The 25,464-nt window shown below is 34.8% G+C and overlaps 1 protein-coding gene across 2 annotated transcripts; it reads right to left on the bottom strand.

The window, feature by feature from the left end:
• Window positions 1–882: 882 nt before the first annotated feature.
• Window positions 883–19,177, bottom strand: LOC123548841 (magnesium-dependent phosphatase 1-like). Of its 2 annotated transcripts, none has more exons than XM_053545962.1 (7): window positions 19,093–19,146; window positions 15,260–15,321; window positions 13,599–13,659; window positions 9,179–9,289; window positions 7,703–7,810; window positions 5,917–6,002; window positions 883–3,932 (listed from the first exon to the last, which is right to left on the bottom strand). In XM_053545962.1, the coding sequence occupies exons 2-7, from the start codon at window positions 15,306–15,308 to the stop codon at window positions 3,832–3,834; spliced, it is 516 nt and encodes a 171-aa protein (XP_053401937.1). In that variant the 5' UTR covers window positions 15,309–15,321; window positions 19,093–19,146; the 3' UTR covers window positions 883–3,831. The 2 variants fall into 2 exon arrangements, with proteins under 2 accessions (XP_053401937.1, XP_053401936.1); XM_053545961.1 differs by having other exon boundaries at window positions 884–3,932; window positions 19,049–19,177.
• Between the last annotated feature and the right edge of the window lie 6,287 nt (window positions 19,178–25,464).

The raw sequence follows: 25,464 nt of genomic DNA, 5'->3' as shown, positions 1-25,464 counted from the left end.
TAACTGGTTTACTCTGAAAATCTTATTTCATATAACATCAAATCTATACAATAACATTTTCAAGAACAACTTTGACAAATCATACTTTAAGCTGGATACTGACTAGCACCTGTAAATACATGTAAAACAAATTTCACATGCGCAAACTAAATAATAAACAACCTGAACAATAATGTCTGCTTAAAATTGAATGTGTATTTGAAATTCATCCATTTCAAAAATATGCAAATCATCTTCAGACTATAGACTTTTTAAATAGGATTTCAGTTTACCGGTATTTGTTTTGGTACTGACACAGTTAAGGTTATGTTGCTACATTTTAGCTGTAATGGTAAAGGAAGACCCAAGGTGCCTTTCCTGGCATTAATTCAGGCACAAGCACGCACCTGGGTAAAATTACAACTTCTTGCAAATCAGCAACATTCTTTCCTCATGTGACTACCCCAAAAGGCTCAAACCCACAGGTAAAGGACAAGTAATTTGCAGTCAGCGACCTTAACCTACATGTACTGCCACAGAGGCCCCTCAACAGAATGGTAACTGATATTTTATCTGAAATTTTCCTCAAGATTTTGGTAAACTTTCTGTGAATCTCTCTAAGAATAAAATTTACCCTTCTTTATTTAAAATGCAAGTTGTTTCAACATTTTTATTTAGAATTTTTAAGGAACATACCTCCTGATGTAAAACACTATATGAGCCGCACCATGAGAAAACCAACATAGTGCATTTGCGACCAGCATGGATCCAGACCAGCCTGCACATCCGCGCAGTCTGGTCAGGATCCATGCTGTTCGCTATCGGTTTCTCTAATTATAAAAGGCTTTGAAAGCGAACAGCATGGATCCTGACCAGACTGCGCAGGCTGGTCTGGATCCATGCTGGTCGCAAATGCACTATGTTGGTTTTCTCACAGTACGGCTCATATATAAAATTCATAGTAACATTTATGAATCAAATAAAACTCATTAACCATTATCATTTAAGTTGATATTACTGTTATATGAAAATAATACAAAGTTCAGATAAATTCCTAATTTCCCAAAATTTGTACTGTATCAATAACACTTTTTCTACATGTCATAAAGAAAACACAAGAGTGTATATACATAATTAATATCTAGACCTCCTTGAATCACATTTCATTTCTTCTTTCTATTTATACTTGTTGAAAGGAAGAATTTTCTAAATTAACAAAATATTAAATAAAACTTGTGATGCCCTTTAAAGCTTGCATTTTTTTGCCTGATGTACAATAACAAGAGGGCCAAGATGGCCCTAGGTCACTCACCTAAGAAACACTCCATTTACAGTGTAAAACAGGTTTGACCTAGTGATTTCATGGAAACAAATATTCTGACCAATTTTCATTAAGATTGGACCAAAAAATTGGTCTCTTGCGATAAAACAAGCATTTTCTTAGATATGACCTAGTTTTTGACCCTAGATGACCCATGTTCAAACTCGACCTAGATTTTATCAAGGCAATCATTCTGACCAAAATTCATGAAGATCAACTGAAAAATACAGCCTCTATCACATACAGAAGTTTTTTCTTTGATTTGACCAAGTGACCTAGTTTTTGACCTCAGATGACCCATATTCAAATTCGACCTAGATTTCATTAAGGCAATCAACCTGATCAAATTTCATAAAAATCAACTGAAAAAAACAGTCTCTATTGCATACACAAGATTTTTCTTTAATTTGACCTAGTGACCTAGTTTTTGACCTCAGATAACCCATATTCAAAATAGACCTAGATTTCATCAAGGCAATCACTCTGACCAAACTTCATGAAGATCAATTGAAAAATACATCCTCTATTGCATACACAATGTTTTTCTTCAATTTGACCTAGTGACCTAGTTTTTGACCCCAGATGACCCATTTTCGAACTCGGCCTAGATTTTATCAAGGTAATCATTCTGGCTAAATTTCATGAAGATCAGTTGAAAAATACAGCCTCTATTGCATACACAAGGTTTTTCTTTGATTTGACCTAGTGACCTAGTTTTTGACCCCAGATGACCCATTTTCGAACTTGGTCTAAATTTCATCAAGGTAATCATTCTGACCAAAATTCATGAAGATCAATTGAAAAATACAGCCTCTATCGCATACACAAGGTTTTTACGTGATATGACCTAGTGACCTAGTTTTTGACCCCAGATGACCCATTTTCGAACTCCGCCTAGATTTCATCAAGGATATCATTCTGACCAAAATTCATGAAGATCAATTGAAAAATACCGCCTATATCGCATACACAAGGTTTTTCTTTGATTTGACCTAGTGACCTAGTTTTTGACCCGAGATGACCCATTTTCGAACTCGGCCTTTATTTCATCAAGGAAATCATTCTGACCAAAATTCATGAAGATCAATTGAAAAATACAGCCTCTATCGCATACACAAGGTTTTTCTTTGATTTGACCTAGTGACCTAGTTTTTGACCCGAGATGACCCATTTTCGAACTCGGCTTAGAATTCATCAAGGTTATCATTCTGACTAACATTCATGAAGATTAATTGAAAAATACCGCCTCTATCGCATACACAAGGTTTTTCTTTGATTTGACCTAGTGACCTAGTTTTTGACCCGAGATGACCCATTTTCGAACTCGGCCTAGATTTCATCAAAGTTATCATTCTGACCAATATTCATGAAGATTAAATGAAAAATACAGCCTCTATCGCATACACAAGGTTTTTCTTTGATTTGACCTAGTGACCTAGTTTTTGACCCAAGATGAACCATTTTCGAACTCGGACTAAATTTCATCAAAGTTATCATTCTGACCAATATTCATGAAGATTAAATGAAAAATACAGCCTCTATCGCATACACAAGGTTTTTCTTTGATTTGACCTAGTGACCTAGTTTTTGACCCGAAATGACCCATTTTCGAACTCGGCCTAGATTTCATCAAGGTTATCATTCTGACCAATATTCATGAAGATTAATTGAAAAATACAGCCTCTATCGCATACACAAGCTAAATGTTGACAGACGACGGACGACAGACGACAGACACTAGACGACAGACGACGGACGCCGGACATCGAGCGATCAGAAAAACTCACCTGAGCATTGCTCAGGTGAGCTAAAAACTGACTTCATGATTTAAAATGAAAAAACATGGCTTCAATAATATTAATGTAACCTGGACCTGCAGGACTTGTCAATTCTTTTAAATAGTAAAGTTCCATTCTAACGTTTTGATTTTCCTTTTTCATTCTATAAACATGGCAAAAGCAAAAAAGATACAAATGTACTTATATTATTCTCTTTTCTGTTGAAAGCTGTCCCAGCCAAACTATTTTCTGTTCTACTTAATATGTTTCAATGTCTTGTTGAAATAAAATTGTAGATTATATCCGAAAAAAAATATCAAAAATCACTTGAAATGCCAAAAACATAAAAATACATGTTCTGCTGTATTCAAATGTGAAAGAAATCTAGAAATCTCATAGATCTATCAGACTCTCATAGAACTATCAAACTTTTCCAAATCATAGATATTATAACGTCTTGACTTCGTGTAACATTTTGAAATGCACACATAAAGGTGCACAGATAAACCCACTGAAAAGACATAACAATAAATAGAACATTTGTTTGTTTTTACATAAAAGATGGATATACAGAAGCAAAAACATATCCTCAATTGATATGGTCATGTAACAGAGTTTATGAATTTTAATTCTTTATCTGAAAGTTCTCACTCTGAACATCTTAAAATATAGCTTGAAATGTGGAGTCCAATCTAGATAAAAATGGATCTATCACAGAAAACACAAATTAAAGTCCTCTAGTTTCTGTTGTGGTCAACTTTTCTTCTTGATACCATCAGCAAACTGCTGGAAACCTTCTTGTATTACACTCTCTGTTACACCTATATCCTCATCAACATAGTAACATGTTACTCCTGAAATGTAGGTAATATAAAGTTACACCTTTATCCTCAATTAACATCATAACACATTACTCCTGTAATGTAGATTAAATACAGTTACTCTTATATCCTTGTTAACATTGAAACATGTTACACATGAAATATAGTTCACATATAATCATAGCCAAGTACAATGAAACATCATTCACTTCAGCATGGATGTCTTGATGCATCTGGACTTACTCCAGCAATTTATATGGTCCCTGTCCATTGATCTTATACAGTGAAACGCTGTTTACATGCCATCAACGGCTCAAGCACCAGGACTGACTCAAGAAATTCATATGGACCCCAGCTGTATATCTTGTATTTTTGTGTTTGAATTCATCAAAACTTGGGATAACTCGAGGACAAAGCTAATTTCTTTGCAACTTTTAGTGATCAGTGTGTTACTGCTTTTTTCTTTGTTGGATTGTTAGCCCATTTAATTTAATTTTTTTTATCATCCAGCAGTTTTAAAGGGAGATGGCATTCGAATTTTTTCTATTTATAGCTCTGCTGGTTATGACTTTGACCAATCAGAACAATGTGGTTAACTGTGTTTAATGGTTATCCAAAATCAATCTTGTGAAATTATTTCAAAATTGGGCTTATGATTTCTGATTTGCAGACTGTTTAATTTACCACTATATCAGTACAGGGAAAATTTACCAAAACCCCAAATGGCCATGTTGTTTTACTGACCTAAATAAACTGAACATACTTGAGAGATGGCCACCTATGGAACATTTCTGTAAAATTATTTAACAAGAGCTGTCCATAAGACAGCGCACTCCACTATTCGGGGATCTGACAGTAAAATGAATGTATGTCTCAATAAGAGACCTCTACTTTAAAAGGAAGATACACCAAGGGGCATAATTCTGTCAAGAACACAAATTAGAGTTAGTGTTTGTTAAAAAATTTAAGTATGAAAGGGGAATATTTGACCCTAGGGGGATAATTTGAACAATCTTGGTAGAGGACCAATAGATGATGCTACATACCAAACATCAAAGCCCTAGGCCATGTGGTTTTGTACAAGAAGATTTTCAAAGTTTTCCCTATATAAGTCTATATAAACCATGTGACCCCCAGGGCGGGGCCATATTTGACCCTAAAGGGGGATAATTTGAACAGTTTTGGTAGAGGACCACTAGATGATGCTACACACCAGATATCAAAGCCCTAGGCCCTGGGGTTTTGGACAAGAAGATTTTTTAAGTTTTTCCTTTTGGTTGCCAGAGTTCTATATGGAATTCAATTCTTTGAATAATTTTGAAAGGGGGCCATCTAAGGATCATTCATGGTGTAATTCTGCCCAGTGGTTTTCAAGAAGAAGATTTTTTTAGAAATTTTCCTATATAAGTCTATGTAAAACTTGGGACCCCCGGAGCAGGGCCATATTTGACCCTAGGGGGATAATTTGAATAATCTTGGTAGAGGACCACTAGATGATGCTACATACCAAATATCAAAGCCCTAAGCCATGTGGTTTTGTACTTGTAAGAAGATTTTCAAAGTTTTCCCTATATAAGTCTATATAAACCATGTGACCCCCAGGGAGGGGCCATATTTGATCCTAGGGGGATAACTTGAACAATTTTGGTAGAGGACCACTAGATGATGCTACACACCAGATATCAAAGCCCTAGGCCCTGTGGTTTTGGACAAGAAGATTTTTAAAGTTTTTCCTTTTGGTTGCCATGGCAACCAGAGTTCTGCATGGAATTCAATTCTTTGAAAAATTTTGAAAGGGGGCCACCCAAGGATCATTCCTGTGAAGTTTGGTGTAATTCTGCCCAGTGGTTTTCAAGAAGAAGATTTTTTTAGAAATTGTTGATGCACGACGGATGACGGACGACTGACGATGCACGACGGTCATCAAGCGGTCACAATAGCTCACCTTGTCACTTCGTGACAGGTGAGCTAAAAACATTTTTACAGATTTTTCTTTAAATGAAATAAATGCACTTACCTTCTTTAGACAAATCTCGTATATTTCTGTACTCATCATCAAAAAACAACATATCCTCAAATGGTAACTCACTGTAACCTTTAAATCTACAATTCCAAAAAAAAAAAAAAAAGAGTCCCACAGTATTAAAATATTCAACATTTATTATTGAACTATTTGTTCATAAACTGCTGCTTCTCACTTGCTTTCCATGGAAAACTGGAACTTTATGTTCATAAACTGCTGTTTCCCACTTCCTTTTCAAAGGAAAACCAAATTATGTGTTCATAAACAGGTATTTCTCCAATCAAAGGAAAAACCAAACTTTGTTAACATAAACTGCTAATTCCCACTTCCTTTCCAAGAAACAAGAGGGTCATGACGACCCTGGATCGCTCACCTGAGTAATATGAGCTACATGTTTCAAATGTCAAACTGATGATAAAATATTAAGAAAGTCAGTAGGTCACATTCATGGTCAATGAAATTCAGTTTTACGATTTGTGTGCAAAACTGTGTATGTCATCAAAATTTCAAGGCTGTATCTTAAAAAACAAGAAAGCAGGTCAGTAGGTCAAGGTCACAGTCAAGTGACATCATATTACTTGGGGTCATCAGGTAATTATAATTAAACAGTCTTGGAAATAGGATCAGATGATTTTTTAAGTATTTTTCCTATATAACTCACATAATAACTAAGTGACCCCAGGGCGGGGCCTCTTTTTACACCAGGGGCATAATTTGAACAATTTTGGTAGAGGACTACAAGACAATGCATCAGACCAAATATCAAAAGGCTTAAGCCTAGGTCGTATGGTTTCAGACAAGAAGATTTTTAAAGCTTTTTCCTATTTAAGTCTATATAAAACTTGGGACCCCCAGGGCAGGGCCTCTTTTCATCCAAGGGGTACAATTTGAACAATTTTGGTTGAGGACCATAAGACAATGCTACAAACCAAGTATCAAAGGTCTAAGTGTTGTGGTTTCAGACAAGACAACTTTTAAACTTGATTTCCTATATAAGTCTATGTAAAACTTGGGACCCCCGGGGCGGGGCCAAATTTGAACCTAGGGGGATAATTTGAACAATCTTGGTAGAGGACCACTAGATGATTCTACATACCAAATATCAAAGCCCTAAGCCATGTGGTTTTGTACAAGAAGATTTTCAAAGATTTCCCTATATAAGTCTATATAAACCATGTGACCCCCGAGGCGGGGCCATATTTGACCCTAGTGGGATAATTTGAATAATTTTGGTAGAGGACAACTAGATGATGCTACACACCAGATATCAAAGCCCTAGGCCCTGTGGTTTTGGACAAGAAGATTTTTAAAGTTTTTCCTTTCGGTTGCCATAGCAACCAGAGTTCTGCATGGAATTCAATTCTTTGAACAATTTTGAAAGGGGGCCATCCAAGGATTATTCCTGTGGAGTTTGGTGTAATTCTGCTCAGTGGTTTTCAAGAGGAAGATTTTTTTAGAAATTGTTTACGCACGATGCACGACGCACGACAGACAACGGACATCAAGCGGTCACAATAGCTCACCTTGTCACTTTGTGACAGGTGAGCTAAAAACTAAATACATGTAGTGTGTTCAAAATCTGATGTTCCCTGCTTCATTTCCTGGGAAAACTGAATTATGTGTTCATAAACCACTAAATTTCATTAACCTGAAAGATAACTCTGTCAATACAGGTCAGTCTCCAGTAAGCTAAAACTTTTGCTATCAATATCAACTTCAAAACAGATACATCTCAATACATGGATACAAAGTTTATATATATTATAATTTATATACTTACTTGTTAAAATGTGTAATTTTACAACCAGGATATATTTCTTTGTATGTGAAGTATTTATTCCAGTCAAACAGGGCTATAAGAGAGTTTGCTTCTTTGGTACATGCAGTCCTGAAATAACATACAATAAGCCAGGTATAGCATGTCAGTTAAAACTAATCAAATTCACTTGTTCTGGCCAAGGAACAGAAACCCTCAGCCTGATATATGAATGATACTTGATTCTACGGTAAACATAAAACAAAATAGTGAAGCCTAAGATGTCAAAAAATATGAAAAAATCTGTTTGATCAATTTTAAACAATACAAAAAGTTTCAATATGATCCACCTTAAACATCATATAAATATTTGTCTCAAACTGACTTGCAAATTTTGTATCATGTGTGTGAGGATAATAATGACCTCATTTATTGTGTTTTGCCACATTAAAAAATCACTAATGTTAATATTTTCAAGCTGATAAAAGAATAAATGTTAATTAAAAAATTAAGAAATAGACAGATCCATTGCAGAAGTTATATATATTTCTCTACAGATGCTTAATAACCTATAACTCAGTGATTCTTTTTCAAATTTCCATGTATGAGTCCCAGGACTCACTGGGCTACAAATCAAAGAGTCCAGACTCATCGATTATGACAGACAACAAGTAATCCCAATAGCTCATCCCGAGCTTCTCTCAGTTGAACTAGCCTTAGACAGATCTCAATATTAATGCACTGTAATACCCTTGATAATCATATCAAAATAAAACAAAAAATGACTGGAACTGAATTCAAAATCCATTATTTGATACAGAAACATAATTATGTAACACAGGTTACTTGAGTAAACTTGGTCGCCGAGTGTGATGTGCTAGGTCATGCATCCTTATTAGTATTGGTACTGAAAAAACCTGACATTGTTTGTTGTTTTGCCTCGAATTTTTTCTTTTTCTTTCAAGGCATTTTGTTACTGTGTGTTTGTTTATGTACACCGTATAGATTTACCGCAGTAATGATTAGAGCTGCAAAGATTGGTTAGAAATGATATCGAGAATCAATCAGAAGCGACATCATAAATTACTGTCTGGTGCGTGGGTAAAAAAGGCTGCAGATTCTCGGTAGTAAATCAAGAAAACAAACATCATCAGACTTTTTTGTTATAAATTTAATTCGTCCTTTGGATGTACATTATTTGAAAACATGTGTCCCTGGAAATAATTATGCATCTAGGACGCAGGACGCACAGGTAAAAAAATCACTGATAACTGTTACATATATTGAATACATATAGGAAATATTAAGTTCAAACATACAAAATCAATAATGGCTCAGTTATGCATCAATAGTATGTACATATCATTCTTTATATAGCAATTTTTGAGATTTCCATGCCACAGCAGCAAAGGGCAAGTTATCTGAAATCATTTGTTATCCACCTTTACTCAAAGTAGAATAGGTCTCAACTAAATACATGCACAAAGAAATAAAACAAACCTTGAAGCTACAGCTATGATGTAACCCTCTGACTTTAACCTTTCTAGAATCTTTGGTACTTCAGGGTATGGTTTCACAAGTCTACCATGACGATCCACAACCTCTCCAGACCTGTAAACAGAAAAATACATCATAGTCCATCAGCTTGTTCAGCATTTACCTAGGCCAATATTTCACAACTACTCATTGAAAGATAGAAGAACACCGGCTAAGCTCAATAGGGAAAGTGAAGCTGTTAGCTCAATCCACGGGCAAGACATGTTTTCCATGAGAATCTGATAAAAGATATTGTGTCTGAAATCATTTGTCCTCCACCACTGATTCATGTGAAGAAGTTGGCAGTTACTTGTAGAGAAGAATAGGGTAGTACTTGTACAGAATAGAAAAACACTGGCCTGGTAAACTGCATGCTGTTAAGTAACTAAAGTGCAGTTAAAATCCCAAAAGAAACAAACGTTTATAGACAGAGTGGAAATGTTCCAGTGTTAAATCTGGAATGTTTACATTCCAGATGTGTTTCCTTCAATGGAACTATTTACAGCTGTTGCATTCTGATCCCAGTGAAATCTATTGACCAAAAGGTGATATATCCCAGAGGTTATGGGACTGAATTGGCTATGTTTGCTTAGTTATGTTGTCATATAAGATATGTGCTTTTTAAAGGATATTGCCCATCCAGTGTGTTATGAATAGTAAGGCTATATTCTTAGAATTCTGTTGTTTATGTTGTGTGTTCAGTTCTAACACCTTTTTCAGTAGTTGTGAGCGTAATGCCCAACTTCATAGCACTGCCTCACTGGAATATCAAGCTGTAGACACATCACATGATACCGCACCCAGTCACATGATACTGACACCGAACTGATCAGTTTTAGGAACCTCTTAATGCTGAATGCCAAGCAAGGAAGCTACTAGTACCTGGTATGATGCCACCGTGGAGCAAACCCTTGACCTCCCACACTAGAAGCAGATGCTTTACCACTAGGCTAACAAGGCAGATCTAGTTATGTTACTTTGGCACTGAAAATGGCTTAAAGAGAATTCCTATAGTTTTTTTCCTTTCATAGAATTTTTTTAAATTCACATATAAGATAGGAAAAGTTGTGCTGGAAACAATGAACAAATAAAAACAATAGGTCACCAGGCTTGTTTTTGTGAAAAACTGTTTTGAACACACCCACTGTTGTTGAAACTGCCAGCGATTTTTCAACATTTTCATAATTTTCTGCTTTTTTATAAATACCAACCAAAATATACATCAAGACTGCACAATACGTTTTTTTTTCTTTTTACAGATTTTATTATATACTTATTTGATATCATAGTCATATTTGTAATACTCTATCCTTACAATAATGGGTACAAACGAAAAATAAATATTGTTTCAATTTTACTTTTGTGAACTTTATTCAATGAAAAATACCCATAGTGAAGAATATATTTTAAATTAAAAAAAAAACTCTTTCATAGAATTTTTTCCTGTTTTTCTTGTGTATAGATAATTGTTTTGTGAGCATAAAAATGGCTAAAAATATATGGGTCGCCAGGCTAAATTTTATGTTAAGACCGCTAGAATACAACACCTGTTCGGACGGAAATGGCGCGAACCTGGCCAAATTGATTACATGTATGTCTGCTAAAAGTTAAAAAAAGTTTTAAAAATTCTTAATTTTTTCTATAATTGAATACTTAATAATCTGAAAGGTGACAATGTCTTATCAGTACTAAGTCAATTATCTTACATTATATGAACAACACTGTCTTTGTACTAAAATGCGATGTGAAAACACAACCACAAAAATAGCAAGATACCTGTCGGGCATGATACTTGTCAATACAACATAAACCAATATCAACATTTGATTACTGATATAACTTATCAAAAATGTTATTTCATTCAAGATTCCTCATATTTAAGATTGTCTGTAACATGTTTCAACAAATGTTGACTTTAGTTCAGTTTTCCAAAGAAAGTGTCTGCTGCGCAGAAAGATGCGCATAAAAAACTATAGGAATTCCCTTTAAATCACATTTTAGCCAGGCTGACCTGCTGTATGGAGACCTTCACACACTTGAATGCACTATGGAGGATTGAATGCAAAAAAAGCTGAAGTGCTTCTTTACTTAAATGAGCCGTGCCATGAGAAAACCAACATAGTGGGTGTGCGACCAGCATGGATCCAGACCAGCCTGCGCATCCGCGCAGTCTGGTCAGGCTCCATGCTGTTCGCTAACAGTTTCTCCAATTCCAAAAGGCTTTAAAAGCGAACATCATGGAGCCTGACCAGACTGCGCGGATGCGCAGGCTGGTCTGGATCCATGCTGGTCGCAAAGCCACTATGTTGATTTTCTCATGGCACGGCTCAAATGTACTAAGGCCTCTTTCTCATTCATTCCTCGCAACATGTACCGCTATGTCATACCAAATTTCTGAAAGCTACTCAGCCGAAATTTCCATTAATTTCTTAATTATATTATGCTACATTAAAGTATCATAATAGATGAAATGGTTATCAAACAGATACATATACAAATCCCCACTAGAATGCTGACTTTTTTCTAATGATATGCAAAGAAAAATTTTCAACAGTCACTAAAACTTAAAAAACAAGAGGACCATGATGGTCCTGAATCGCTCACCTGTTCCCACATGACCCAGTTTTGAGTATGACGTCATTTTTTCTATTATTTGATATAGTGACCTAGTTTTTGAGCTCATGTGACCCAGTTTTGAATTTGATCTAGATATCATCAAGATAAAAATTCTGACCAATTTTCATGAAGATCCATTGAAAAATATGGCCTCTACAGAGGTCACAAGGTTTTTCTATTATTTGACCTATTGACCTAGTTTTCAAAGGTACGTGACCCTGTTTTGAACTTGACCTAGATATCATCAAGGTGAAGATTCTCACTAATTTTCATGAAGATCTCATGAAAAATATGGCCTCTAGAGAGGTCACAAGGTTTTTCTATTTTTATACCTACTGACCTAGTTTTTGACCGCATGTGACCCAATTTCAAAACTGACCTAGATACCATCAAGATGAACATTCAGACCAATTTTCATGAAGATCTATTGAAAAATATGGCCTCTAGAGAGGTCAAAAGATTTTTCTAATTTTAGACCTACTGACCTAGTTTTTGACCGCAGCTGACCAAGTTTCAAACTTGACCTATATATCATCAAGATGAACAGTCAGACCAACTTTCATACATATCCCATGAAAAATATGGCCTCTAGAGAGGTCACAAGGTTTTTTCATTATTTGACCTACTGACCTACTTTTTGAAGGCATGTGACCCAGTTTCGAATTTGACCTACATGTAGATATCATCAGGATGAACATTCTGACCAATTTTTATGAAGATCCATTCAAAAGTATGGCCTCTAAAGAGGTCACAAGGTTTTTCTATTTTTAGACCTACTGACCTAGTTTTTGACCGCACGTATCAGTTTCAGACTTGACCTAGATATCATCAAGGTGAACATTCAGACCAACTTTCATACAGATCCCATGAAAAAATTGGCCTTTAGAGAGGTCACAAGGTTTTTCTATTATTTGACCTATTGACCTAGTTTTTGATGGCACGTGACCTAGATTCGAACTTGACCTAGATATCATCAAGGTGAATATTCTGACCAATTTTCATGAAGATCTTGTAAAATATATAGCCTCTAGAGGTCACAAGGTTTTTCTATTTTTAGACCTACTGACCTAGTTTTTGACCGCACGTAACCCAGTTTCGAACCTGACCTAGATATCATCAAGGTGAACATTCTGACCAATTTTCATAAAGACCCCATGAAAAATTTGACCTTTAGAGTGGTCACAAGGTTTTTCTATTATTTGACCTACTGACCTAGTTTTTAACGGCACGTAACCCAGTTTCGAACTTGACCTAGATATCATCAAGGTGAACATTCTGACCAATTTTCATGAAGATCTTGAGAAATATATGGCCTCTAGAGAGGTCACAAGGTTTTTCTATTTTTAGACCTACTGACCTAGTTTTTCACCACACTTGACCCAGTTTCGAACTTGACCTAGATATCATCAAGGTAAACATTCTGACCAATTTTCATAAAGATCCGATGAAAAATGTGACCTCTAGAGTGGTCACAAGCAAAAGTTTATGCACGGACGCACGGACGGACGACGGACGCTGCGCAATCACAAAAGCTCACCTTGTCACTTTGTGACAGGTGAGCTAAAAACCATGGTCAATAATCATAGTCCAGCATACTCATAACCTTTTTACCTTTTGTTTCCTGTCCAGGAATAAATATGACAGCACCTGTTCCAACAACACGACCTACTGCAAAAGGACATGATTATTACTCAGAGAGCTGTTACTTGACTCTATGTTTTTTTTTTAAGTTACCATAACATACTGTAGAAAAAGATATGTAACTTACTTTCTTTTTTGAAATGGTGGATCTACATGTGTGTCAACCCAAAATGGCCATAGTGTATAATCTGTAAATACATTTAAGCAGTTAGTGCATGTTATACAGTGTTGTTGTTGTGTTTTTAATTAAGGGAAGCGGTCCATTCCTTTTGAATGGAAAAAAATGTCTATAACAGTGACCTTTTAACACTGGTCAAAAGGCAAATGTTCTTCGGCAGCCATGCTTAATCTATTAAATAATCAATGCCTTTGCATTGTTTATTGTCTGATTAACAACAGTTCAGATTCCATATGAGTAGGAATTAAACAACAAGGACATTAACCCAAGTGGTTAAATACACAAGAATCTGTACATTGACCTGTGGTAAATCAGACAGTAAATTACAAGAAGACATTGTTTATTATCATTTTCACATGCTCGTTAAAGCATGATGATGAAAATCATGCTGAAAATCATTCATCCGGGTAAGATGTCATATAGCTATTAGATACATGTAACATACAGAGGTTCACCCAAAGGTAATATCACTGGAGCTATAATAATGTGTATAATGAAAAGAAAACAACAAAAATCCTACCTAAGTACCTTGATCTATTTGCAATATTTTTTTATATTTTTGTTTTTTGTTGTTTTTTTTTTGTTGGATTTAATGTCGCACCGACACATGATAGGTCATATGGCCACTTTCCAGCTTTAATGGTGGAGGAAGACCCCCGGTGCCCCTCCGTGCATTATTTCAGCACGAGCGGGCACCTGGGTAGAACCACCGACCATAGTAATCATGATCGCTGCATGTCACTGATGTAATTGACGTCAGAAATTGATGTTTGTCAATATTCAATAACAAGTCTTGGCTTTTATATGCGAAAATACCACTACAGTTTTCATAAAATGATTGGTTAAAGACATAACTACATATCATCATAGTTTCATATGAATAGGTGTGTTGTTTTAATGTCAATTGGCGATTTTCTTTGTTTAGTCGTTTTCTACTGTTGAAAGAAAAGCTAATTTTTCATGTGGCAAAATGCCGCCAGGGGTGAACTTTGAAGTTCTATATATCTAAAACAAAACAACCCTACAAATAATACTTAACAAAGTAATCATAATTGAGTTAGCTTACATCTTGATCTAATTTCTACAATAATACAACGATGGATAAATGCGCAATGAATGAGAAGTGACATTACTTCTGGATCAACCCTCGTAACTGACAACAAAATGTTCTTTCACCAGTCTCCCTATCAACTGTGGTAAACTGACAGAAAAACTGAGCCATGCTTCACATGTTAAATAGTATAATATTATGTATTAATTTATCTCCTTCACACTAATGAGAACTGTGAGGTCATTTAGGATGAACCAATCCTATATTACTGCAAGGAAAGTAGCTTAGATAAAAGTTCTGCAGACCAACAGAACATGAATAACACAAGCTTTCATTTTCACTAATACAACTGAGATCTGTGGGTTATAGTTATACAAGCATGTTTTGTTGTCAAATTTTATGGACATTGTGACAATACCAATACAAATAATATATAGACAACATATTTCAACAAGTCAAGCAACCACTACAGTAAGATACCAATTTAACTGTTTCAGTAAGGCTGAACAGTATGTAAATCTGAATGTTAATTTAAAGAAGGCTTCAGTAATATATTTACCTAGATCAAACACAACCATTTTTGGTTTGCGCCCATTGTTTGATGCCATTGTTCAAACAGTCCTGAAATGTAAATTCAGATGATAAATTCTATTTTTCTTCATACATTTTAAGTTTATATTATTAATACTATTGTCTCACATGTTTCAGAATAAGGACTAGATGTGGTTCATAGCACACAGGCGCCTAGGACACAGGCGCCCCCTCCCCCCATGTTTTATGACTCTAGGGGAAATATTCTTCAAGACATAATTATGCAACACAGACTTTTAAACACTTAATGTGTATTTTCATTAAGTAAATGACCATAACTCTGGCCTACCTGCGTGAAATCCAAAAGAAAACACCAGGTGCAACACTTAAAATGCTATATAATATATTAATCCTCTAATGTTTTATGACTCTAAGTCAAGTGAATTTTGACATACATGAGAGTGGGACACATACTTTTATTTTCTGACAAAGCAAAGGGCCATAACTCTGGTCTTGCAAAGTGAAATAATAAATCAAAGGCCTGAAGGGCCTGAGAGTCGGCTAATGATTGATGTACTGGTAGTATAGTCTACCAGTTTCAGTTTGGTTTTAGTTTTTTTCCCCAACTGAACAGAGATTTTGTTTCAATAGATGAAATGGACATTCAATTGATGCCTAGTAAAACTTTGATTGACATTATACAAGTATTTAAACCCAATATATTTCTCTAAAATTGAAGAGTGGTTCACAAAAATAAAAATGTTGAAAGTACAAACTACAATTTGACAGGTGACACTAAGATACTGCCCATGACTATAAATATTTTTCCAGTAAACATTTGCCTCCGGCATTACCAAAACAGGCAATTATCGGCTGGTATATATTCGCACATGATAAAATTTGAATATGAAAATTTATATATTGAAATTTTATAGCGCAGATTGCCACATACAATTTGTAACGGATGGACAAAAGAACTGTTCAGATATTTTACAGATAAGGGGCCTGGCAATAACCGTGTCACACGCTAGGTATTGTTCAATCATATTATAAGGGATGTGAATTTAAAGTATACTTACTTTTGCGTTTAAAGATATGTAAATGTTGCTGAGTGTCAATATATAGTGTCATGAATGTTTACACTGACAGGAAAATTGCGCATTCGAAACTAAGAGAAGTTATTCGGACTAGCTACCAATTTCGGAAAAGATAACCAATATTAATAAATGCAGTTCTTTTTTAGTTAAAACCATCATTTATTCTATTTCAGACCTGTTAACCCCTAAACCATGTCAGTAGTCCCAAAGTCTATGTACTTTCAATTATCCGTTTTGATTCATGTAGACAGACAGGCCCAGACTGGGCTGAAAAAATGTTTGAGCCATTTTTACGTGGTCAGTAGCAGGGTGGGTTTGGGGAGGGGTGTTCCTTCCCGCTTTGAACTGCAGTCAGATTTTGAAATGGGCATTGTAGCAGGTGGTAAAAGGGCAAATGTATCAAACTGTAAAGTGGCAATATGGGGGGAGGGTGTGGGAGGATACCCCCTCCTGCAATTAGGGTTTGGGGTATCACCACAAGAAAATTTTGAAAATGTAGACCTTTGATACAGACTTTGGTGCAATTTCTAACAGAAATTTTATGTTTCAATTTCTAAATATTACCTCTAGATTCTTTTTAGTATTACAATATTCAAAGTATGAATGACTGTCACTTCATATTTTTACTTTCAGGTCATGCCTCAGCACTAGAATATAAGTCTGATATTGATTCTATGTATGTATTATAAAAATAAATTCTAGAATCATTTCTGTTACAATAATATCTATCATGTCTGTTACTTTAATGTTTAAATTTCATAACACAGCTCGATATTTACCCAAAATATTATATCCGGATATGATTACACTTTCTTTTATACCGCCAAAATCTCCAGTTTCAACAATATGTTTTACAAATTGTGATGATATGAAGACAGTTTAGCAGCAATTGGCAGTATCTGACATTGAGGTTTATGGTGAAATTATTTAAATCATTTCATAAAAAAAATTGTTTCGTTTCGTCAAAGCACTCTAACATAGACGATCTACTTTCGATTTCAAAAACTACAAGAAAATACAATTTAATGTTTCGCCGATTTGTTTATTTCTCGAAAAATAAGAAATAAAATCATTTTTTAAAATCAGTAGTAATTAAACAAATCAGTAAGAGCTCTTTCTCGGGATATTTCATCCGCTTACTGACTGCAAAAATCAAGCCATGTGTCATCATGAAAAGCAGAATGGGTGACGGTTTCATTTTTTTGCGAACCAGAATCGTAAGCAAATTATCCAAACCAGTCAAAATTCCAGAAAGGTTACGATCTAGATTCTTTCTAGTATTACAATATCCAAAGTATGACTTCACTTCATCTTTTTACTTTCAGATCATGCCTCAGGACTAGAATACCAGTCTGACATAGATTATATGTAGGTGTAATAAAAATAAATTCTAGAATCATTTCTGTTACAATAATATCTATCATGTATGTTACACGAATGTTAAAATTTCATAACACAGCTCGATATTTACCCAAAATATTATATCCAATTACGATTACACTTTTCTCCATTTTCAACAATATATTTTACAAATTGTGATGATACGAAGACATTTAGCAGCAATTGGCAGTATCTGACATTGAAGTTTACGGTTAAATTACCTCTTATTTAAATCTTTTCATAAAAAAGTTGTTTCGTTTCGTGAAAGCAGCCAAACATAGACGATCTACTATCGATTTCAAAAACTACAAGAAAATACAATTTAATGTTTCGCCGATTTGTTTATTTCTCGAAAAATAAGAATTAAAATCATTTTTAATATCTGTAGTAACTAAACAAACCAGTAAGAGCTTCTTCTTCCGATAATTTATCCGTTTACTGACTGCAAAATTCATGTGTGTGTGTAGAAACCCACGCAAAGCTTATAGAAATCATACGATGCGTGTATACGTTCAATGTGGGAGAATTAAGGCTGATCGGGATCGGCTATGTTACCTAACGCATCCAGACGATTCAAATTTTGTTTTTAAAAAAGCATTGTGTGCATTTCTGTAATTTTATATACGTTTTTATACGCTTAGAAATTATTAGACATGCGTATTTGAATTATTTCTATACATAATTTACGCTAATTAATACGCATCTTATCTGGAGCCCTGTGGAACTATTTTTTGTCTTTCGCTGGATGTTACGCAAGCTTTGTAAGCCTGCGCAATCATTTATGCTTAATGAGTTACATTCGAGTATTGCACAATTACAAGTCATAAATATGACAGATTACATCGTATATTGGTCATAGCAAAGGGAATTCACACAACTTAACTTCATTCATGCAGTGAACTGTTTGAAGTTTGAGAAATCTAATGGAACTACATCCCTTCACTGTGTTATTTGGTCCATTTAGACTTAGAGAATCGCTGGATAGCAAGGACTCGTCAAAACGATTTCATCGTTTAGCCAACTCAAAAAACTCAGGTTCACACATATGCTGTATTGATCAGTGAACAACATTTGGAAAATGCTTCTTTTTATAGGAAAAATACATAAGTAAATTAATACACTTATTATATAGTCATATGATGTTTGCTTTTTTAGTCTGACCGGTATGAAAACGTAAGACTATGTTCTTAGTGGAAGTTAAGAACTGTCCGAATGAAAATTCTATCCGGATATTAAGACACTTTCGAAACTTAAAATGCCGCAATGATTTTATAACAGGAATTTCACATTGAAGAATACGCACATTATCTTGTTTAAAATCAGATTTTTAAGGAAATTACCAACTAATGCAGAGTAATCAAGGAAATAAGGCCTAAAAACTGACAAGGTTTCAACACCAGATGCGAGAATTTGGCGTGATTGGTTGAGATGTTTTTGTTCTAAAACTTCATCGAGTAAACAACTCCGTGACATTTTTAGTCTGTTACACTGCAATACCGTGAATACGTTAATATGTAGTATAAAAAGTCTATGACATTTTGCGTAAAAATGAGACATTGACAGCATCGCATGCCATAGATTTTCTACTCTGATCTGCATAAAGTACACATTTAAACTGTTAGATATCTTCAATTTTGGGTCAATTTTACCTCTCACCGCTAGAAATTAGAATTCTTTAGGCTACAAATATGCAGATTTTGAGGGGAAAAATACACCAAAATAGTGAAAATGTGATATTTTTGTGCTTTATCCATATTTACAGCAAAATTGCAATACATTTGTCATTTTCTATCAAATTCTAATCAAAGTAGTCAATTTCCACCCTCATCTGGCCAGATTTCAATTTTTGCCACTGTACTTCTTTATTCTATATAAAATTGACATATTTCCAATGGCTGCAACACACATCAGAACCCATTCTAAATGTCTGTAACTTACATTTCCTTGAAGAATATTGTCAGTACTGAATAAAAAAAAAAAGAAAAGTGGGGGTTATGTTCAAGATGCAAGAAAAATAGTTTCAGTCAAACACATAAATTTACAAAATCAGCTAAAAATGAGACCCCAAACTGTAGTGATGGTGTATGATCCAAGTATCCATGACAAGTCAGTCTGTCATGTTATTATTTCATTATGAAAATGCTACCTACATGTCAAGCATAGATCTGTCATTTGATTTCAGCAAAAAAATGCAAAGAAAATAAGGAAAACAGCTCTAAAGAGCAAAAAGAATATAGTCTTTTGACAGATTTATATTTACTTTCCTTAGTTAATTATGTTTTTCATCCGCCATTTGTTACTACTGATATTTGTTTTGGAATAGTCGAATTAAAAAGAAAATTATCGCCTGTCATAGTTGTTCTACATTCACTGGCGCTGTCAAAATCATTTAAGTATATCTCAGCTAGGTAAATTTCATTTTTAAATGTTTTCAGGAGACGCAATGAAAACTAAATATACATACACTTTTCTATGATTATTCAAAATAACATGACCACAAAAAAAATCTGGAGTTATCCAGGATATAATTTAGCAACATTATATCATCTAAAGGAAGTTATCCCGTCAGGCACATGATTCCTGGTCATGATACCGATCGACCTTTTTCAACCTTCAACCGCCATAGTCACACTGGATAACCGGCTATCCTGACGCCCGCTGGAAATGTAAAGTTTTTCATTTATTTCTATTAAAACGAAGCCAATTCTTGCAAATCAACTTGACAGTTTTGCCAAGGAATGACCATGGCTTACATTTACAATTTCTGGGCCAAATACGATCGTCATGTTTTGAGATATTCGCTAATAATTTCTTCAGTTTGAAAAATCGAGCAAAAATCCAAAGTTTTGCGCAAATTGTTTTGTTTATGAACAACCTGTGAAAACTTTTATCATCTGGATTAATAGATGTGTCCTTTCGGAACACCTGTGTAAAGTTTCCTGGTTCTACGTTATTCCTGAAAAAGTATATTAGCCGTTAAATAGGCATGGTCGAAAGAAAAAGGCTGTCGAAAACGGCCGCTGTATTTGAAATAGGCAGTCGTTGAAGTCAGCTGTCGGCTATCGAGAATACAGCTGTATAAAAGTAAAAAAACCTGTCTTGTAGACATGGTATATGCCCCGTAGTGTCTCTTCTTTATGTATGTTTTGTATCTGTTTAGTGTGTCTTTGTTTTTGCGATTTCTTTCGTCTTTCATTTCTGTAGAATGTGTATACTTACAGTCAGTAAACAGTTTGTATATACTTAATATGTATTGTCCTTATTGCCATGTCGAGTAGTTCTGGTTGATTTCATTATCATTGTCCTTTTGGTTTAGGGTCTAAAAGTTGCTTTGTTCCTTTCGTCCGTCCGTCCGCCCGCCCGCAATGTCTTGTCCGGGCTCTGATTATACATGCATGGACTGATTTTTAAGTATTGATTTTTAAACTTCAAACATGTGTTACCGATGATACAAGTATTAGTGGGGCCCATTCATTAATGACCACCTCCAATGTCAGTATAGCAAAGAAAAAAACTTTAACACAGAGCTATAAATAAGTATTTTGTGTCAAACATGCAATTCCTATATGCATAGACAAATATTCAAATATATTGTGTCGTATAGTAGAACTTTTATTTTCATGCGGTTTTATTTGATAGCTGACTGTGTAAGATCGTAAACAAGCAAAGAAGAGTTCCGATCTACCTTGTTATATGTTGATTAAAGCTACATGTGGCTGCCATGTTAAGAAATAACTGATTAACAGTCATGTGAGAATTTGCAAAGTTCTGCTTATTTAGATTTGAAACAATCGTTTTCAATCGTTTGCCTCTATACACAACAACTTGCAGTTTTAGACAATGAATAAACTGGTATTTGTTGAAAAGGTATCTATGAATAAAACAAAAATTGCAGATTAACATTAGGAGCAATTAAATAATTATGTATGAGCAAATAAGATTATACACCTATCAAGCACCGCACTAAGAACACTTTTCAAAACAAGAACGGGCATTTGAGATTCATTAATGATACTGAATTCTTCAAACGAAATTCAAAGGACTGACGACCAGAAGCAATCATTTGCACTTGCAAAACCCGAGGTGAAATTACTATCTGTAGTAGCCCGGAGGCACCTGTAGTGGTTTTCTTCCACCATCAAAAGCTGGCAAAATGGCAATATGTAATATTGCTTCGGTGTAACTGCAAAAAATATATGGTTGGCTTTCGCATGGCGGAAAAAAGGCAAGAACACGTGAATTAGGTTAAAATTCAGCCCGGGTATGAAGGAATATAGTCCTAAAGCCTCTTGAAATGAAAGTACCATTTTTAAAAATAATTACATTTCGGTCAAATCACTGCCAGTAATACTTTTTACATACAAAAGTATTCAAAATCATCGGAGTTAATGGATAGTCTATAAATGTTAACATCCGAGTTCAGCGACAGCACTAGCGGCCGTTTTCGAGAGTCCTTATTTTTCGACCATGCCTATTTAACGGCTAATATACTTTTTCAGGAATAACGTAGAACCCGGGAACTTTACAAATGTGTTCCGAAAGGACACATCTGTTAAACCAGATGATAAGTTTTCACAGGTTGTTCATAAACAAAACAATTTGCGCAAAACTGGATTTTTGCTCGATTTTTTCAAACTGAAGAAATTATTAGCAAATATCTCAAAACGTAACGATCGTATTTGGCCCAGAAATTGTAAATGTAAGCCATGGTCATTCCTTGACAAAACTGTCAAGTTGATTTGCAAGAATTGGCTTCGTTTTAATAGAAATAAATGAAAAACTTTACCTACAGATTTACAACTGGGTTACATTTCCAGCTGGGTTACATTTCCAGCGGGCGTCAGGATAGCCGGTTATCCAGCGTGATAGTAGATGCTCTGCTATTGATCTACACAGCTGCATGGCGTTGTATCAACACTGATTATGGTCATGTTTAACTTGGACCTTCTTGCGAAGTAAAGTTAACAAGAAATATCTTTAAAAATAATGGACGGCGAATTGTAATAAGGAAAGAAGGTTATGAATTTTTCATCTAACATTCATCTTTCATCTAACATTTTTCAAATTGCAAAACTAAACACCGCACTTTAACAATTTAAATGGTTCTCTTTTAATTTTTCGCAAAGGTTTCGTAGGGTTGCAGTTTTGTTTCGTTTATCCTTAGACGAATAATTACTGTAACAGCAGTAGTTTGATGAAGATTCATGAAACGTGTTTATATGTTTAGCTAAATTGGTCCCTATACCCGTTTGTAACAAAATAGCAGGAGAACTAAAAGGGGTCAAATGTCCCAGCTGAACAAAGTTGGCTGCGGGCCTAATAAAGATGCCACAAATCAAGTTTGATTAGAATACATGAGAAAAAATCAATTAAAGCATTTTTTTATTTATTATTTTTATTTATTTCTAAAATAGGCCAACTGATCCCGCTTTAACAAATGTATATTCGCTATTCATAAATCTTTGGACAATGACGTCACACCTATAAAAAAAGTGAAGGTCAAGCAAAACATACAGGTGTAATTATTTCAATATTTCTGTTTCATAAGCAAAGTTTGACCGTAGTCATATCACATAGATAAACTGTATGCAGCGTACCTTCATTTCAGTATAATGATATTTAGTCATTATATAGCATATATATAATAAAACAGATTTCAACTAAAGAAAAATATTCATATATAATAAATCAGTTAAATAATTTATAACAAATATATCAAAGCAAACAAGTACTCATTTTAATATGCAATCTGAATAAGTCACAAAAGCAAGAGACCTTTTCATATACAGACGACAATTGTAACAAGGAAAATCTTTTAAAAAGCACTTCTCTTCATAAAAGACTCTTATCACACCCTTATTCATGTGATACACAGACCGTATTCAGCTCTTTCTTTAATTTGATATATGTTGGTATTTGAACAGGTTTTTTTTATTATTTATTAAACTTACTTATCATTTTGAGATATATCAATATTCTTGCTAAATATACTGAGCCAAAGTTAACTTTAAAGCTGTGAACAGCGTCGTTTAGGATAAACGCCTTGTCTACATTTCAATCAGCGTAGCACAATCAACAGAGTGAAAGAAATTGACACTCTCGTCCAATCAGGCATAGTGTTGCATAAATCTTCCATTTTGATAAATTATCTATATTGCGTTATCAAGTAGTCTGATTTGCAAACTGAAGTCACGTGGCATAGGTAACGAAAACGAATTTAGACGGCGTTCGCCGAAAAAAAAAAGGTGCTTTGAAAATTGTTTTGATGAATCCGCACACCTTAGAATGCCCGTATGAAAGAAAAAGTGCATCGAGGGTGAACAGAGCATGTTCAAGTATGATGTTAAGTATGCGCTGTTACATGGGATGTGACCCATATAGATTTTACATCTCTTAATTACGTGTGTAACTATTGTTAACTTACATGCGTAGCCATGAAACAAAAACATAAATTACAGGGGTAATTTTGAACATAGAAATTTATAACTCTATAACTGTTGACTTATACATGAATTGGTTGAAAAAGCGCGGGAAATATTCCATATAAATTAATATAGATCTATAGTTGACGTGTAAAAACTGTAAAAAGATTTTAGACAGATTCTCTCTTAAATACGCCAGATTGTGGAAAATGATCTGATTCGGACATGTATCACTCAAACATGTCTTTTATGTACTGATAGTCAGAAATGTTTTTGAAAGATCAATTAGAAAAACCCTAACTATATCACAAGTTTCCACTGGTGACAATGGTCAGCACACTAGCCTATAGAAAAGATTTCGACATTCTGGTAATTTGCTTGTTTGTTTTTGTTTATCAAAAAAGAAGCTTGTTTTCTCTTTGAGGAGGAGTATTTCATGAAGCATGTATTCAGAAAACATTCACATGTTTTCGACGTCTATCTAAAAATTGTTAGTTTCAAAGACTTCATATATCTTAAAGCCTATCACAAAATGGGCAGTTCAATGCAAATTATTTATCGAATCTAGAATAGTAGTACAAATACAAAATGTACAAAATGATGCTTACAAACCTACCTAAGCCGTGGATATGAATCTGTTTTCCAGACAAGGGTGTTCCATTCTACTGTTAAAAGCTAAATGCGAGTCCAGTTAACGTTGTATTTACGATGGCGCTGGTACAGAGCTTTAGCAGTCAGCAAAATATGACAAAACTCAAAAAAATAGATGCTGAAAGTGTCAATTAATAATTGACACGTTACATGTGCAAAGCCAATAACGGCAAATAGAGAGCAAAGTCCCGTTGCTGTCATATTAGCTTAAACATCTGCGCCAAAGCAGTTAACAAGAGGTTTATAAATAGGAGACAGCATCCTCAAATATTTCCATGTTGGATGGAAAACAATAAGGCATACCTGAGCAGTGTAGTGGTTAATACACCTACAATAGTTTTAAACATGGCATTTGAGAAGTTTCTGTTGACAAGACGAATTCATATCAACAAAGTAAAGCAAAACGATTGAGCATAGAGATGGGTGACCCAAGTGACATTGACCTTTATCAAATGACCAGATCTTTTTTGAGGTGGGAGCGGGGGAAGGGGCGTGTGTCAAAGTGCCCCCCCCCCCCCCCCCCCCCCCCCCCCCACACACACACACACACCCCGACCCTGCACGCCACCCGTTTTGTCCTTTCCAGAAAAAATGTCACGCTTGCACAAACACACTTTATGATCCTTGTCATAATTATATGATGAGGGTGATGAGTTTCAATCGAGTCAATACATATCCTGGGA

Source organism: Mercenaria mercenaria, chromosome 6, assembly GCF_021730395.1.
Source record: "Mercenaria mercenaria strain notata chromosome 6, MADL_Memer_1, whole genome shotgun sequence".
NCBI lineage: Eukaryota > Metazoa > Mollusca > Bivalvia > Venerida > Veneridae > Mercenaria > Mercenaria mercenaria.
Note: the sequence above shows the minus strand (reverse complement) of the source record. Positions and strands in the feature narration are given on the sequence as shown.